The sequence below is a fragment of the Abrus precatorius genome, unplaced genomic scaffold (assembly GCF_003935025.1).
Source record: "Abrus precatorius isolate BTA unplaced genomic scaffold, Abrus_2018 Scaffold8, whole genome shotgun sequence".
NCBI lineage: Eukaryota > Viridiplantae > Streptophyta > Magnoliopsida > Fabales > Fabaceae > Abrus > Abrus precatorius.
In genome coordinates, this window is record NW_020874428.1 from 32114092 (window position 1) to 32130269 (window position 16178).

At 33.0% G+C, this 16178-nt stretch overlaps 2 protein-coding genes across 5 annotated transcripts; one reads left to right on the top strand and one right to left on the bottom strand.

The window, feature by feature from the left end:
• Positions 1 to 2651: 2651 nt before the first annotated feature.
• On the bottom strand, positions 2652 to 7333 carry LOC113847993 (protein Brevis radix-like 4). Of its 2 annotated transcripts, XM_027477340.1 has the most exons (6): positions 7197 to 7333; positions 6698 to 7077; positions 3821 to 3956; positions 3392 to 3481; positions 3081 to 3322; positions 2652 to 2751 (listed from the first exon to the last, which is right to left on the bottom strand). In XM_027477340.1, exons 1-6 carry the CDS (start codon positions 7311 to 7313, stop codon positions 2673 to 2675), a joined length of 1044 nt encoding a protein of 347 aa, XP_027333141.1. In that variant the 5' UTR covers positions 7314 to 7333; the 3' UTR covers positions 2652 to 2672. The 2 variants fall into 2 exon arrangements, with proteins under 2 accessions (XP_027333141.1, XP_027333140.1); XM_027477339.1 differs by having other exon boundaries at positions 3081 to 3481.
• Positions 7334 to 9745: 2412 nt separating this feature from the next.
• On the top strand, positions 9746 to 15509 carry LOC113846357 (phospholipid:diacylglycerol acyltransferase 1-like). 3 transcript variants are annotated; one of them, XM_027474511.1, is made up of 7 exons: positions 9746 to 10722; positions 11456 to 11678; positions 11799 to 12082; positions 12577 to 12901; positions 13011 to 13273; positions 14087 to 14579; positions 14773 to 15293. In XM_027474511.1, the coding sequence occupies exons 1-6, from the start codon at positions 10286 to 10288 to the stop codon at positions 14568 to 14570; spliced, it is 2016 nt and encodes a 671-aa protein (XP_027330312.1). In that variant the 5' UTR covers positions 9746 to 10285; the 3' UTR covers positions 14571 to 14579; positions 14773 to 15293. The 3 variants fall into 3 exon arrangements, with proteins under 3 accessions (XP_027330312.1, XP_027330311.1, XP_027330313.1); XM_027474512.1 differs by having other exon boundaries at positions 9876 to 10722; positions 14792 to 15509; XM_027474510.1 differs by having other exon boundaries at positions 11456 to 12082; positions 14773 to 15210.
• Positions 15510 to 16178: the final 669 nt, after the last annotated feature.

Consider the following 16178-nt stretch of genomic DNA (forward strand, 5'->3'; position numbering starts at 1 on the left):
ATCCCACAGAGAAATATACATTATACTTTTTATTTTAATAAGTGACTAAATATAGTTTATTAAAAATGTAAAATAAATTCAGGTATAATATTTAAAAAATGAGCAGTGAAAAGAGAGACAAAAACGATACAGTGATAACAAATAGTTAGAATATAAATATAAAAATGAAGATGGAAATATAATAGTTGATGCTAAAGCGTGTTGGATTTGAAGAAGAATTGGTGCCAAAAAGACGCACTACGACGTAGCAGATTGTAAAAAGTTAGAAGTGACTCCCGCGCGTGCGGGTGATCTTTTCAGAGTTCAGATCACACTCCACAGCACTTTCTACTTTTTAAGTATTTAAATCATTTCTCATTTTTTTAACAGTTTTTTATTTTGTCATTATATTATTGATTATATTTATTTTTTAATTTATTTAACCAAAGTAATATATGGTAAAAAAAATCCTATTTTCAATTAAGTCACATTTTAATTTTTTTATTAGAATATTTTTAAAAAAAATTAAAAAACGGATCTATTTTTTAAGAATAATGTATTTACAAATAATTATCATAAAAATTACAATAAATTTATCATTAATTACAAAATTTTTTCATTTCCATCAAAATATATATATATATATATATATATATATATATTCATTCATTCATTGATTAGTAATTTTAAAAATATTTTGTTAATTTTTTTATTATCTTTTATGAAATAAAAAAATTATTTACATATTAATTTTTCATAAATATTAAAATAAATTTTATATCCAAGCGCCGTCTAAATTATATATTTTTAAGTATAAAATGGTCAAAGATTCATGTAAAATAATTAAAAAATCACACTCAAGGATGTATTTATACCTTAAAAAGAAAAAATCAAAATAATAAACGTGATAGAAATTACAAATATATATATATATATATATATATATACACATGTTTATTAATAATTTAAAGGAGAAATTATTTTTATTTATTTATTTATAAATTTAAAAATTATAATAATAGTTTTTATAAAAACATTTTTATTTTTTTAACTAATATCTTATTAGTATGTTATCTATAATCGCATCATCTCTTAATATCATTTAATACAGCATTGATGAATGCCAGCTAAAACAAAGACAGAACTGAAGACTAATGAAAATAATATTTCTAAATTAGTTATTTTTCGTTTCACGAAATCATGTTCACAATAGAACAGGGAAATGGAGGGAAAGGTTTCAAATAAAATAATTAGTTGGTATTTTTGGCGCTGGCATAACAAAAGAAAGTTTTGGGTTTGATGAATAGAAAAGTACATTTCTTTCCATCCAATGTATAAGCCCAAGGGAATTTTGGGTCAAAATTCGTGTGTTCCCTTTTAGGATTTAACTTAGCAGGCTCCATAATGGAGCCTTCTTATTTCTCTATCTTAAAGGAATGAGTTGTGTTGACCAATCACAAATCTGACCCAGAAAAGAAAAAAACTACTAAATGGAACGAGTTGGTAGCAAAAGGGCAATTTCAGTAGTTGTTTGTCAGTTCTGGCTTTTCATTAATGCTTCTAGTAACATGAATGGATTTTTTTTTTAAAAAGTTTTATAAATGATTTTTCAAAATTTTTAATTAAAAATTATAATAAAAATTAATATTAATTATATTAAATATTATATCTTTTGATAAAATCTTATACTTTAAATTCTTTAATTATTAATTAACTTTAAATGAATCTGACTCTCCAAGTGTTTTAAAATTTAATAATAGCACAAAAAAGTAGTAAGATGAAAATATTTTTTTTCTATTTTAATTATTAATAAATATTATTTTATTTTCATGTTAAGGTTTTACTACATTTAACCATTTGTGTCGTTTTATCAATAATTTTATTTTTAAAATTCTGACCATACTTTTATAGACTCAGATTCTTTTTCGTAACTAGACGTCCTGTCACGTTGATTTTGTATTTTTGCTTTAAGCCAAACATTTTTGTTTAAATAAAAATATAAAATTTTGCTTGACTAAACCGTGCAGTTCGCGTCAAAACAGAAAATAAAAAAAACTCAAGAATTTTTTATTTTATTTATAGCGAGTGTGGAGAAAATAATATTATTTCAGATATTTAAGGAAGAGAGGGAGGGCAGGTTGTGCTGCACGGAAAAGATAAACCAGCATGATACATTTTTATTGGAGTGGCATGTTTATTATCCTTTCAATCATTCAAAGAAGAGTAGAAGATCGAGTCCTATTGCAGCTACTTGACATATGCATTCACTTGTTTGTGCAAGATATAGATATGCGATCTGAACCAAAGTGTAGAAACAAAAAATAATGAAAGTAGATTCATTCTTTGTATCCAATTTGAATAGTCGTAGAATTTACATCCACCAGACTTCTTAAGCTTTTTAAAGTAAACAATTGCTGCTCTTGATCCACCAATATCTTTAACTACTAGAAACTATATTTACCACCCACATCCGAGAGAATAACCTGAACCGATCGCACAGAGACGAGAAGTGTGATTAGAGATGTAAATAGCCAAAAAAAGGCAGAGGTGCAAAGTAGCACCTCTTCTGACATCTTCACCTATAACGAGACTTAGTAGTATAGCAAAACAAATATGGAACAATTTAATAAGCAACACCACCTCCACACTTTGTAAAGCATCAGCAGCCACCGCCCTTTGCAAAATCTCACCGTTCACAAGTATTGTTCATGTATTCTGGCACGGTTTTCCTCCCACCATAATCTAGCATGCATCTCCCCAAATTTTTCTCGGCTGCATAACACACGAGAACACCCAGACATAAATTTCTTAGGGCTCTCAAAAATCAAAATGCAAATGTAACCACAAAAAAACAAGGACAATATATATGTATGTATCTTCATTCCAAGATTTAAACCAGCCACATGAAATTGAGACAATGTTTTGTGGGGTAGACAGTAATAGAGAAATCAGCACAGAGATTTGAGCAATGCCTGTTTCCTAATTCTTATAACTATAGGCCATTCACCAGTGAATTAATGAGTTAAATCATCCGATATTTGACATAGTAATGAACTGGTGAAGGGCATTGTCCAGCCGTATATAATTAGCAGCATTCGTACCTGAACCTGACTAGTCTGAGCTCCCTTTTGCCACCTGGCAATGCTCTGATGGTAATGTAAACCCCAGCTTCATCCTGCTCAACCCATTCAGTGTCCAAATCACTAGCATTGCTGAATGATAAATCACCTGAGCGATCAGCCTCTCTGGATGAGCTACTTCTGATAGAAGCATCCATGGATGATATCTCAGTCTTGGCCGCACTGATGGTGGAGACTTTTGGGGTTGAGTTCATACCATTCGAGTCAAAGAAATGCCGGGATTGCATTGACTGATGATCGAAGGAATCAGAGGACGAGTATCCCATTCCCATCCCTGTTGGACGGTACATATTACGAGGTAACCGTTCCCTGGTCAGTGGAGGTGTTACAGGGCTGTCTTCTGCTGATTCAAGCTTTGAGCTCTGTTATCAACCCAAGCAAAAAGAACAAATTAAGAGAAAAATGAGAAAGGAATTATTGCTGAAAGTTATTGTTTACTTTTAAAAGAAAAGGAAAAACTATTGAGTAGTGAAATTAATGCTTTTACACTTTGGAAGATTTAGTTAATATTTGTGTTATCGGACTAAAAATTACCGCCCGAAATAAACAAAGTTGAATAAATGGTGAACTACAATTAATTAGAATACTGTAATTTAAGTCTCAGTTATTTATGCCCCCATATTAAACGTTGTCCCAAGTAACATGCAGCAGCCAAGTACTAAATTATATATGACTAAATGTCTACGAACTACCCAAATTACCTCGTCTTCAGATCTTGGTGGCGTTGGAAGAGGGAATGCTTGGCGGTTAAATCTTTGAACATTGTAAAGTTCCATGACCTTGTCGTAGTTCTCTGCCCACCACCTTTGAGCTTGCCATTTATTGAACATCTCTCGACTATACATAATAGAAAAATAAACCAAAATTCAATTCACTTCACTTTAGTCCTGATATCATCATGTGAACTATATTCGTTAGAAGAAAGCGCCATGACATTGAGCATCAGAATTTTGGAAAAGAGCAACGCAACAGTATTATAAACAGTGATAACTATATGGTCACCTTTTGTCCTCCCGTACCATTCCCGTTTTCCCCTAATTTATTTTTGTTTTTTCTTATATGTGAGTGATGTTGGGTAGACTGGTGAAAACAGTGACTCTTTCAAACGATAATCATGATCTTTTACCACATTGTGTACGAGTGGTCCGCGTGACTATAGCTTGAACACTCAACTAATTTTAGTTTGTTGCTGTTATTATTATGTTATTTTAATTTGTTGACCAAATAGCTTTTTTATTATGAATTGTAATTTTTTTATGGTTTATGACACTGTAGTCCATCATGCTAAGTTACTCAACTGGATACTTTTTGACAAAGAATTCTCAGATAAATAATTAAAAGCAAAGCCGGTCATTCGGTGCGTGGAATAAAGTTGTTCTACAGCCATATTTGACCTTACATTTGGGGTTTGTCTAGACAATCGAAAGCAGGTGGGTCCAAACTTAATTAGTGTCAAATGCATAACTAAACGCACCAAAACATGGATTGATTTGGATGGTTGAATAGGTTTTAAATTTAATATTAGCCTGAGATAAATAAGTGTCTTAAATTTCTGAGTTCAGATTCTGGAAAAGACAAAATAAAAAGAGAGAGAAAATCATGTGGATATAGACCCACCCACTATTACCATATTCGTTGGGATTGCATCACAAGTCACCAAGTAGGACCAACACACAAATGTCATTGATGTTTCTATCCTACTATTTAAAAAAAAAACTAATAAGACCTTAACCCATATTATCTATCTGTATCTTTATTTCGTGCCGACGCAGTAGAGGTTCATATATTTGTCTTGCATATATTTCTGGGGCGGACGATAATGGGAGCATTCCCCAGCATATTGCAGATTAAAAGACAAAAAAAAGGAAAAAAAGTATTAGACGAAGACAAAGTCACGAAGAATCAGGCATGACACGACGAAATTTGAAAAGAAAGGAAGCAGAAGAGTTTTCTCCGACCATTCGACAAAACTCGGTTAAAAGGTTCCAACACAATCAACAACGACCCACCAGGGCCACCACCACTTACAGACCACAATAAGTTCCCTTTTGGACAACTTTTTTTATTGCTTTTGGCAAAGGCGTGAAATTTTAACCCAGGAATGTGGGGCCCAAACCTATACCCTATTTCATATTTACGGAGGAAGAATCATGCTTTCATTTATAGCGTTGGGGGATTTGGACTTTGGATACTTAATTTGGCATAGTGACAAGTGAGCATAATTGTGATCAAGCCGGAGCTCAAACCTTTTCCGCACTTATCCAAGTTCCAGTTCCGACCAAAAACGAAAGACAGTACATTGAGAATAGCTTGAGTTCCAAAATTGGGATGATGAAAACTTACGATAATCATCCATTGGACATAAATTTAAATTGCACTAATACTACTCAATGGCATTTTGCTGTATCGTCAAGATTGAAAAGGAAAGAAAATGAAGTTATCTACATTCAAAATCCCGTTTCATGTATTTCGAGGTTTATCTTTAGATATTGTAATTATCTTATTTAATTACTATAATACATTATATTTTAAGCAACTTTATGCATAAATCTGGGAAATTAAATTTAATATCTTATATCCCTAAATGAGTTTTTCTTTACACGTGTTTAACATCACACAAAAAATTATGCGTAGAGAAATCCATCGACAATTTAGTAATATAACTTTGATAGCTCTCTCTCTCTCTCTCTCTCTCTCTATATATATATATATATATATATAACTTTCAATTGTATTTATGTATTCCTAAAGTTATCTTTTTCTCGAATCTTATATTAAATGCAAATAACTGTGTAATTTTTTTAACTCTATAATCTAATTATAGATAATCATATCAATAAAAGAAATTAACTTTTATAATAATTTATCAAAAAAATAATTTAAAGACGCTGCAACGAATATCTATATTTTGATAAAAATAAAATTAAAAGAGAAAAAATATATAGATATAATAAATGATACAATATGATAAAAAAAGAAGTGAATGCTGACATTAATAAAGTATTTGTAAATTAATGTTACTAATCAATTTAAAATTTATATTTATAAATACATTTTGACTAAATCATGTAAAATTATTTATATTAATAGTATATCAAACTTAAAACTAATTTTTTTATTTCACTTTCATTATACTAAAGCACTAGTTTGAAAGAAATAATTTTATAAAACCCTGAAAAAAAATTCCAGTACGAAGATTAACTGTTATTCAGAGAATTAGTTTTGAAAGAGATTTCATATTTTCCAGGCTAAAAGAAAAAAAATTGGGAAAAATCTTTGGATTAGCAATCTCCTGGAGGCGTTTGGGAAACCTAAGAAGTACCGTGTGGAAGGGTGAAAAGGACCCTACGAGTGAGGTGTGAGAAATTGACTATCCACCGTAGCAAAAGGCACTCATTGTCATCATCACTGGCTAGACCGATCCAAACAGCGACCAATCATCACCCAACACCGAGACTGTAACCACAGTCACCGTTCCATCAAAACTCCAAACGCCAACGAAAACAACGACACGACGGCTATTGTCGCCTCAATTGCAAACACAGCACGAGAGAGTAGAAGAGACGTAACGTGCGTACCTGAATCGTATGCGTTTCAGATCGTTCCCGCCACGTGGCAACGACACGAACGTAATCAAAACACCAGGCTCCACCTGCGCCACCCACTCCTTCGGCTCGTTTTCTTCGACGAACAGTACCACCGGCTCTGTCCTCCGCCCGCTGGCGGAGTTCGGCGTCCCCTCCCCGCTCGAAATCCCCTTTAGCCTCGCCTCCATCTCCTTCCCCCACGTCCTCGTCGTCGTCGAACTCGAACTCCCTGTTCTTCTGTAAGACCATCGGAACCGATCCGAGTCCGCGTCCGACTCGGTATTGCTCCTCACCCGTCCCTGCATCGGCGGCCCCGTGCAGGGAGCACAATGCTTGTACGCCCCCGACGCCTTCAACGCCATATCCTTTATCTAAAATCACAGTCAAATAAAACTCAGAATCGACAGCTAACCTAAATTAACAGGACGAAAGATGTTTTCATTTTAATTATCAATTTTCAGTTTCATTGCTTCTACGGTTCTACCGGTACCTGAGAAGTTAGGGATTTGACGGGTTGCGTTTTAGTCGCGTTGTTGGGATCGGAATCATCGGGCTTACTCACTGAGTCGTTCCCCGGTTTCTTAGGACGAGCTATACACGTAAGCATTTTCGGTTCTCTGTCGATTCGTAAATCTCTGAAAAAATAAAAACAAAATAAAAAAGACGGGTTCTCATTCTACTAAGTTGGCAATTGGCATTGCAGAGTGTGATAAACGAGAGTGAGAAGAGAATAGTCACAGCACACCGTACCTGACAGTGACGGTTCGTGCAGTGCAAATAGGTAGGTAAGAAAGTAGAGGATTAATAAAGCGCGAAAATCGAGATAGTAGGAGCCATGCGCAGCAACTTGAACGCAGAACTAGAATTGCGAGATGAAAGATTCTCTAGTGAACAAGGGAAGGGAACATTGCAATGGATTTTGGAAAGAGAAATTCAGAAAGAAGGAAGAGGGGCCATGGTGACTGGTGGGGGAGTGGATGGTTGATTCCGGTGGCGGCAAGGGTAGGCGTGTGTTTATTATTTTTTGCTTTGCTTGGTTCGGTAGTGTAGTGGCTATAATGGTGCAAGAGGAGTGCTGTCTGTTACTGTGGATTTCGCTTTTTTTGTCTTACGCTCTCACCTGTCACCGGATGTTAACTGGTTATTGCACCACTCGGTCTTTCTGTGTTTTTTTATCTGTGGGCTCAGCCCATGTCCACCAAGTAATGAAGGCCCAACAGAACCCAAACTAAGAAAAATAATGTTACGTTCTCGCCACATGCAACCAAAACGGATTCACACTGTTATTTGTACAGGAGAAAGGCACTGCTCTGAAAGTGTTAAGCCTGTGCATGTCATAAATAGTGCAAATCTAATTGCGTGGACCTTAGTCAGCATGTGCAATTAATGGCACGTTCTCCAAAATTTAAGTTAAGATTCGTCGTTTAATTAAAGTACCCCCATTCACTGTTCAGTAAAGGTGTATGTGACTAAGTATATTATACACGTGAGATAATCTCGCAATAGCGCAATGTTTCTTATAGGACGTAAATGCATTGAGTAAGCGTGTGTCTAATTTTGATTTTAATTATTTTCATTCTTGTTTTTCTTTTAACTCTTCTTTTTTATTCTTCTCACCTTGCAGTCTTAAAAATAAACAATACGCGGCAGTCTCTTAACTAATCATTTTATAATTTAACACTGACTACAAATTCTAATTTATTATTTCAAGTTGTGTTTATATATTTTTTAATTTGATAATGTATACTTTTTTATCATTTAATTTAGCACATAAATTTCTAACATGTATTATAAAATGTACATTTTGACATGTATTTTGTATATGTTTCCAATTTTTAAATAAGTTAGTTTTTATTTGGCTAATATGTAAGAAACTTCATTCTTTAATAAGATAATATTTAATGGTGTTTTTGCAGTCAATTATAGTATATAATGTATTTAAGAAAATAATTATCAGTGAAACTGACAAATCTGAATATATATTTATCTCGTCTATAGTACGAAATATATTTTAAAATATAAAGTACAATTTGTCATTAATTGAAAAGTCAATAGCTAGTGTCAGCTCATTGTTTATCTAAATCCATTGTGAATTATAAGATAACAAAATTTAAACTAATTAATAAATAAAAAATGTTAACTACATTTTTAGAAAATTCTTCTAAACTAATAATGGATAATTTGATAAAATAAGAAATTTTCATTTTCAACTTAAATGAGGTATGAACATATTTTTTTACCTAAATTTATAGACTCAAATAATATTTACAAAATGACTTACATTTTATCTCATTTTTAGTCAAAGAGTGGAACCAAACTTAATATTTGTTAAATACAAAATTTTATTTTATTTCACTTTACCAATTTTTAAAAGTTAGCAGGTATGAAAAATTAATCAATATAGATCTATAAGAAATTCAATATTAATATTTAAATATTAAAAAATACAACACATCAGATGCTCAACATAAGTAAATTACATGATATATTGTAAAGTAATAAAAAATAACAGAAGTACATATTTTTAAGAGTAAATATTTAAATATTATTTGTAGTTCTTATATTTTAATAAAATTTTTATTTTGATTTATATATTTTCACAAAATTTTTGGTTATTGTTTTTATTTATTAAAAAATTATCAAATATTAATTTTGAGTTAGATCATATAAATTAAAAAGATTAAAATTAATAATATGCTAAATATATGGAGTCTAAAATTTTAAAAAAAATATTTATAGTAAATAAAAAAAATTTAAATAAGAAGATTACAAATATATTTAAAATTGAATTTAATATATAAAACAATATTTTTATTATAAATTATATATTAGAAAGCAATATTGTATAATATTGAAAAAGATAATTTATTACTATTAATTTACATACAAATACTAAAAATTAGTAAATTAGATGACATAGTAGCAATTAAAATAAAAAAGAAAAAAATAACTCAAAAGTAAACGGCTAAAAATTTTCCAAAACTAGGAAGAACTTGAAAAAGGTGAGAGTATTAAACGGTCCTAGTTCTAGTAAATAGCATTGAAAAAGATGGACGAAAAGTCGAAACTACCAGAGGCTTTCGGGTGGCAGCTGCAGGAAATGACGAGAAAGCAACAAAATCTTTCCTATAAAAGCCAAGCGCCAAAGAATCTCTCGAAATCGAACACTACTATGCTTGAATACCGCGCTTATTCGTAATCATATTCTTCACCCTTTGCATCCTCACCGTTGTTTTCCGCGCTACTTTTCGCCCATTCCTCGCATCGTTGCAGCAGCGAACACTTCACAGCGCATCAACAAACAACAACTTTCTCAGGTCAAGATCGCGCCACGTGTCCTAATCCGACAATGGGACCCCCTCACTGCACCGCAAGCACAACCACATCTTAACCAAATGCTCCCACGGCAAATAAACGACTCCTCCTATCCGCTCACCGGCGGTTAGGGTTCCGACGAGTATCCGTCCAAGGCCCTAAGCTTAAACTTCGTTATCGTAGAATCCGCCAGGTGAGAGCCTCACCGTTTCAATAATGAACATCTAGCATTTTGATTATTGGTTATTCCGAAAATACGATACGATGTCGTTTTTACGACGTCGAAAGGGCTCTGTGAATCCCTTGCCAAGTGATTCAGATCTCAAGGAAGAGGATAAGAAAAAGAAGGAGAAAAAGGGAGAGAAGCTTAAGGAGAAGAGTGGAAAGATAAAGAAATGGACGTGCGTGGATAGCTGTTGTTGGACGGTAGGATTCATATGCTCCGTTTGGTGGTTTTTGCTGTTTTTGTACAGTGCAATGCCGGCGTCGTTTCCTCAGTACGTGGCGGAAGCAATAACGGGGCCGTTGCCGGATCCTCCTGGCGTGAAATTAAGGAAGGAGGGGTTGACGGTGAAGCACCCGGTGGTTTTTGTGCCCGGAATCGTCACCGGTGGGTTGGAACTCTGGGAGGGTCGTCAGTGTGCCGATGGATTGTTCAGGAAGAGGTTGTGGGGTGGCACTTTTGGGGAATTGTACAAAAGGTAGCTTTTTTTTTTTGGTATTGTTTTTGGTATGGTTTGATTTGATGTTGGGTTTTTTAGGTGGGGTATGTGTGGATTTAAATGTGTTTTGAGTGGCGTGTTTGAATTTTCGATTAAGGGGAAATAATGAGAAATTCTTACTTGAAAATGTTGTCTTTCTTGATCGGGAAGTAAGTAAGTGGTGTTTACAGCAAGAGATTAATTTGTGTTTGTTAAATGAATTCAGTTAAATGCCATCTGTTTGCTTGAATGGGTGTGGGAGGGGAACGGACATGGTGTTATTTATCGAGTGCCATATTTCTCGATGTTGAAACAATGGAAAACACTATTCATCCTTACTGGATTATTTGGACTGCCAATGCTTTTGTCGATGGGTCTTTTTTTCTTCTTTCAAAATTTTCTAATTTTCGTAGAGAAACATGCTGGAACATTGCAATCTACAGTTACCTGCTTGAATTTCCTGTCCTTCGTATCAGTAATTTTAAGGCAGAATTCTTACACACGCACACAAGCTGTTTTTGAGCTGGACCATTTTTGGGAACTTGTTGAAGTCCTGTCTGACAGATTTTGATTTGAATGTTCAATGATCATAGCCCTTCTGACGGTTTTCTTGCTGTGCATCTAACTGTCATTTTTTAATGGCAAATTTATGTCCGTCAAGTTCCTTTGTTAATGACTCCTAAAGAATTTTTTCTATAATGGTATATTTTGAATTTTATTTTGCCTTCTACAGACCATTATGCTGGGTTGAGCACATGTCATTAGATAATGAAACAGGACTAGACCGTTCAGGTATTAGAGTTAGGCCTGTATCTGGACTTGTAGCAGCTGATTATTTTGCACCTGGTTATTTTGTCTGGGCTGTTCTAATTGCTAATTTAGCTCGCATTGGATATGAGGAGAAAAACATGTATATGGCTGCATATGATTGGAGAATCTCATTTCAGAATACAGAGGTAGTTCTCTGTTTCTTACAAAGATATATGAATTTCTTCGTTCCCCTGTATTTTTATTGCTTTTTTTTCATTTATGGTACATCCTCAGATGGACTTTTTTTCCCTCCTTCATATGACCAGGTGAGGGATCGAACTTTGAGCAGGATAAAAAGTAATATAGAACTCATGGTGGCTACAAATGGTGGTAAAAAGGTGGTTGTTATTCCACATTCAATGGGTGTTCTGTACTTTCTGCATTTTATGAAATGGGTTGAGGCACCAGCACCAATGGGTGGAGGAGGTGGGTCAGATTGGTGTGCCAAACATATTAAAGCAGTGATGAACATTGGGGGACCTTTTCTTGGTGTTCCAAAATCTGTTGCTGGACTTTTCTCTATAGAAGCTAGGGATATTGCTGTTGCCAGGTTCTTGTTTTTACCACCATAATGTGAATGCTTGGTTCTTTATACGCTTATTTTTTTTTTTAAACCTGAAGTTTCTTCTGTGTCTCTTGACAAGTAGGTTTTGGAATGTGTTTTTCAAATAAATTATATATCTGTAGGAAGTGGATGTGTAACTTTTTTCCCGTTTGAATGAAAGTCTCTATTGAGTATCTCTATTCTGTTACCCCTTGAAAACTTCCATGTTTGGATCGATATTCTTAATAAGTCAATTGTTTGCTTGTTTTTACAAACTTCTTTTATTTCTCTAAATACTAATTTATAATGATGTTTTACTAACATTTCAAAAATGTGTTTCCTTGACACATATAGGGTTTTTTTCTTGCAAGTTTTGTTAGGGTAACATTTTCAATAATTTTCTATTGATGATATTAATATACAGTGAATTGTGTTAGCTGTGAATACATAATATATCTATATGAAGTCCTTATTCATGCATCTCTAATGCTCACATACAGGGCTTTCGCACCGGGTTTTTGGGACAAGGATGTTTTTGGTCTTCACACTTTACAACATCTAATGCGGATGACCCGAACATGGGATTCAACAATGTCAATGATACCAAAAGGTGGGGATACTATATGGGGTGGCCTTGATTGGTCACCAGATGTATCCTTTAACTGTGCTGCAAAGAAGCTCAAGAACAATCATACTTACAACGCATTTCAAAATGGCAAAGAGAATCTTGAGTTTATGAAAAATGTTAATTATGGGAGACTCATATCGTTTGGGAAAGATATTGCTGAGATACACTCCTCCAAGTTTGAGAGATTGGATTTTAGGGTATTGTTCCTTATACAGTGGGCATTTTGTTTTTAATGTTTAAATAATAGTATTTGTTGTCAATCTGCACAGGTAGACTTCATATTTTGTTTGTGGTTGAAATTGGCAGGGTGCTTATAAGGGTAGGAACCTTGCAAACACATCTAACTGTGATGATGTGTGGACAGAGTACCATGAAATGGGCGTTGAAGGAATCAAAGCTGTTACAAATTACAAAGCTTACACAACTGATTCAATTTTGGATCTGCTTCATTTTGTTGCCCCAAAGATGATGAAGCGTGGAGATGCTCATTTTTCTTATGGGATTGCTGATAATTTGGATGATCCAAAATACAAACATTACAAATATTGGTCTAACCCTCTGGAAACAACGTGAGGCTCTCTAATTTAAATATTTTCTTTTTCTCCGTATAAAAGATGAAGCTCAACTTATTGCTATTTATTTTCCTTCATAACAAGCCTTTGTGACCATTTTTAATGTTATACTACCTCCTTTCTCAAATATAAGCAAATTTAAATTGAGGCATGGTGGGCTAAAATATAAACAAATTTTAATTGATTTTATATTATTTAATAAAATATCTTTATTTAATTCAAATTTTATTTTTAATGATCTTTGTTATTTTTGAGATATGAGTTAATAATTTCATATAACTGTTAAAAAGAAAGAGAAATTTTCTTAAAACTAGTTATCAAAATTTAATTCTCTCCATTAAAATGCTAAATGAATTCTTAATTTTCACAGCTTGACTTTGACATAGAACATAGGAACTTGAATCATCAAATAATGACATTTAAATCTAATTAAAATGTTGAATCATCCTTAAATGATTTTGAAGGGCATATTAGAGAATATAGTTCTTTTTTCTTTATAAATTAAAAAATTAAATGAAATTAACCAATTTTTTAATTAATGTAACTTAGTTATTTTTTACTAATATTTGAGACCGGAGAGAATAGAAAACTAGCGCTCCAATCTAGTTCAATTGTGTGCTCGGTGGGTAAACAACCCTACTATTGCATAGTGCTTGCCTACTGTATAATTATTTTATTACCTGGATTGATGGAACTAATCGACTGTTGCTTATCCTTAATGCACTGTCATGCTATGTTTGAAAATATGTAGTTTCTATTATTCCAACCTGTGCTTTGTGTTATTTTTAATAGTCTGTCGTGCTGCTACAGATTACCTAATGCTCCTGATATGGAGATTTACTCTATGTATGGGGTTGGGATCCCTACAGAAAGGGCCTATGTCTACAAGTTAACTCCTCTATCCGAATGCCACATTCCCTTTCAGATTGACACCTCAGCAAATGGTGGAAGTGAGAGCTCATGTCTAAAGGATGGAGTTTACAGTTCTGATGGTGATGAAACTGTTCCTGTTTTAAGTGCTGGTTTCATGTGTGCAAAAGGTTGGCGGGGAAGAACCCGCTTTAATCCTTCAGGAATTCGTACATACATAAGGGAGTATGATCACGCCCCTCCAGCTAATCTTCTAGAAGGTAGGGGAACCCAGAGTGGCGCTCATGTTGATATATTGGGCAACTTTGCATTAATTGAAGATATTATACGAGTAGCAGCTGGGGCATCTGGTGAGGACTTAGGTGGAGATAGAGTGTACTCTGATATTTTCAAATGGTCTGAGAAGATCCATCTGGAGCTATAGATTCACATGGTAAGTTCACTCCTTGGACTTCTGGCATTAATTGTGGGCCTTGGCCTACGTATAGCTTAATTTTGTCAACTTTCTTGTCCTATCTTAAGTGCAATAACCAGTTGGCCTATTGACTTGTTTAATGCCTTTAAATTGATCTTACAAACAAATTTTTGGATCCTTAGTTCATACTATATTGATGTACACGTTTCAGTTGCTATTTTTCTGACCAGATTACTGGGTTGGCATCATTACTTCAGTACGTGATAGAATCCTATCCGCTTCAACCGTTGTGCTTTAAGATGGAACTGATGGTATAAGTTATGGAGCTGAAAGACCAGTAGCGATCACGACGACATCATGCTTCTTTAATTTTATCTATAGAATTTCATGGTTTTGGGACGGCGTTGAATCTGTTTACTCCCCCTATCCCCAAACAAAGAAGGAAAAGAAAGTATACCAAGCGCTTAGTTTAGGTGCATGGTTCATGCTTGACGAGGATTTTGTCGATTCCATTCATTGATTTGATTATTGTCAAGTGTATAATTATCTTATCTGCTCCTGTTTTCTCCCGCTAATTTTTTATATGTTACATGGGCTGCTTTGTCTATCCACAATTTTGAAAAGATCGAGTTCAAGCCTCGTAGTATACGGAATAACACTGGTGTAGTTCTGTTTTTCTTCAATCCTTCCAATTTCAATAATAATTAGTTCATAAATGCATGATTTTATTTTGAATTGAAACCGCAAGACTTGCTAAAAATCGGCATAACTTTGCTGTAGATTCTTCATCATAAAGCAAGACTGTTGGATAATATATAGGTGGTGACAAGACTTTCGAATGGAGTCTTTTATTCATTGTTAGCCTTTTCTTTGCTGTTAAATATGTATTAGTCTTGATAACAAATGCTTCAATAATAAATTTTAACTAAAAATGTGTTTAGATGTATTTAAAATTATGAGAATGAGTCTATTTTTATAATTTTTAATAATTTTTTAAAATAATATTCTAAGAAATTTATTAGTTTTTTAAGCATATATTATTGCGATATAGTATTAATGAGATTGCCAAAGAAAATGGATTAAAAGTGGAAAGTTAACTGTATATACCAACAATAATTTGTAGAAGAACAACTAATCCAGCTTAAAATTTTGTAACCTGTTGTGAAGATTTTAAGTAAATTCACAAAAGATGTATAAATTTAAAATATTTACTTAATAATAAAGCTTAAAATGTTAAAATTAAAATTATAGGGATTAAATTAGGTCATAACAAAAATACATTGTTTATTTGTATAATTAGTAGAGAAAGAATGTGTAAAATATTTAAATAAAAAAATACTAAAAAGTATATAAAGTATTAAAAAATACTTTTTTAGTTATTTATTTTATATATTTTTCTTTCCCAGAATATATAAATCAATGGTATATTACATTTTTGTTATGTTTTTATTAATTATCAGATTAAATTTTAAAATAAAAAGTTTAGTTTGAACAATTAAAGAATTATAATGATTAATTATAAATAATTAAAATTACAAAAACTAAAATTGCTTAAACTAAAACATTCAAATTTAAACTATATTTAAATCAATCTTTTATTGACATACACAAATAAAT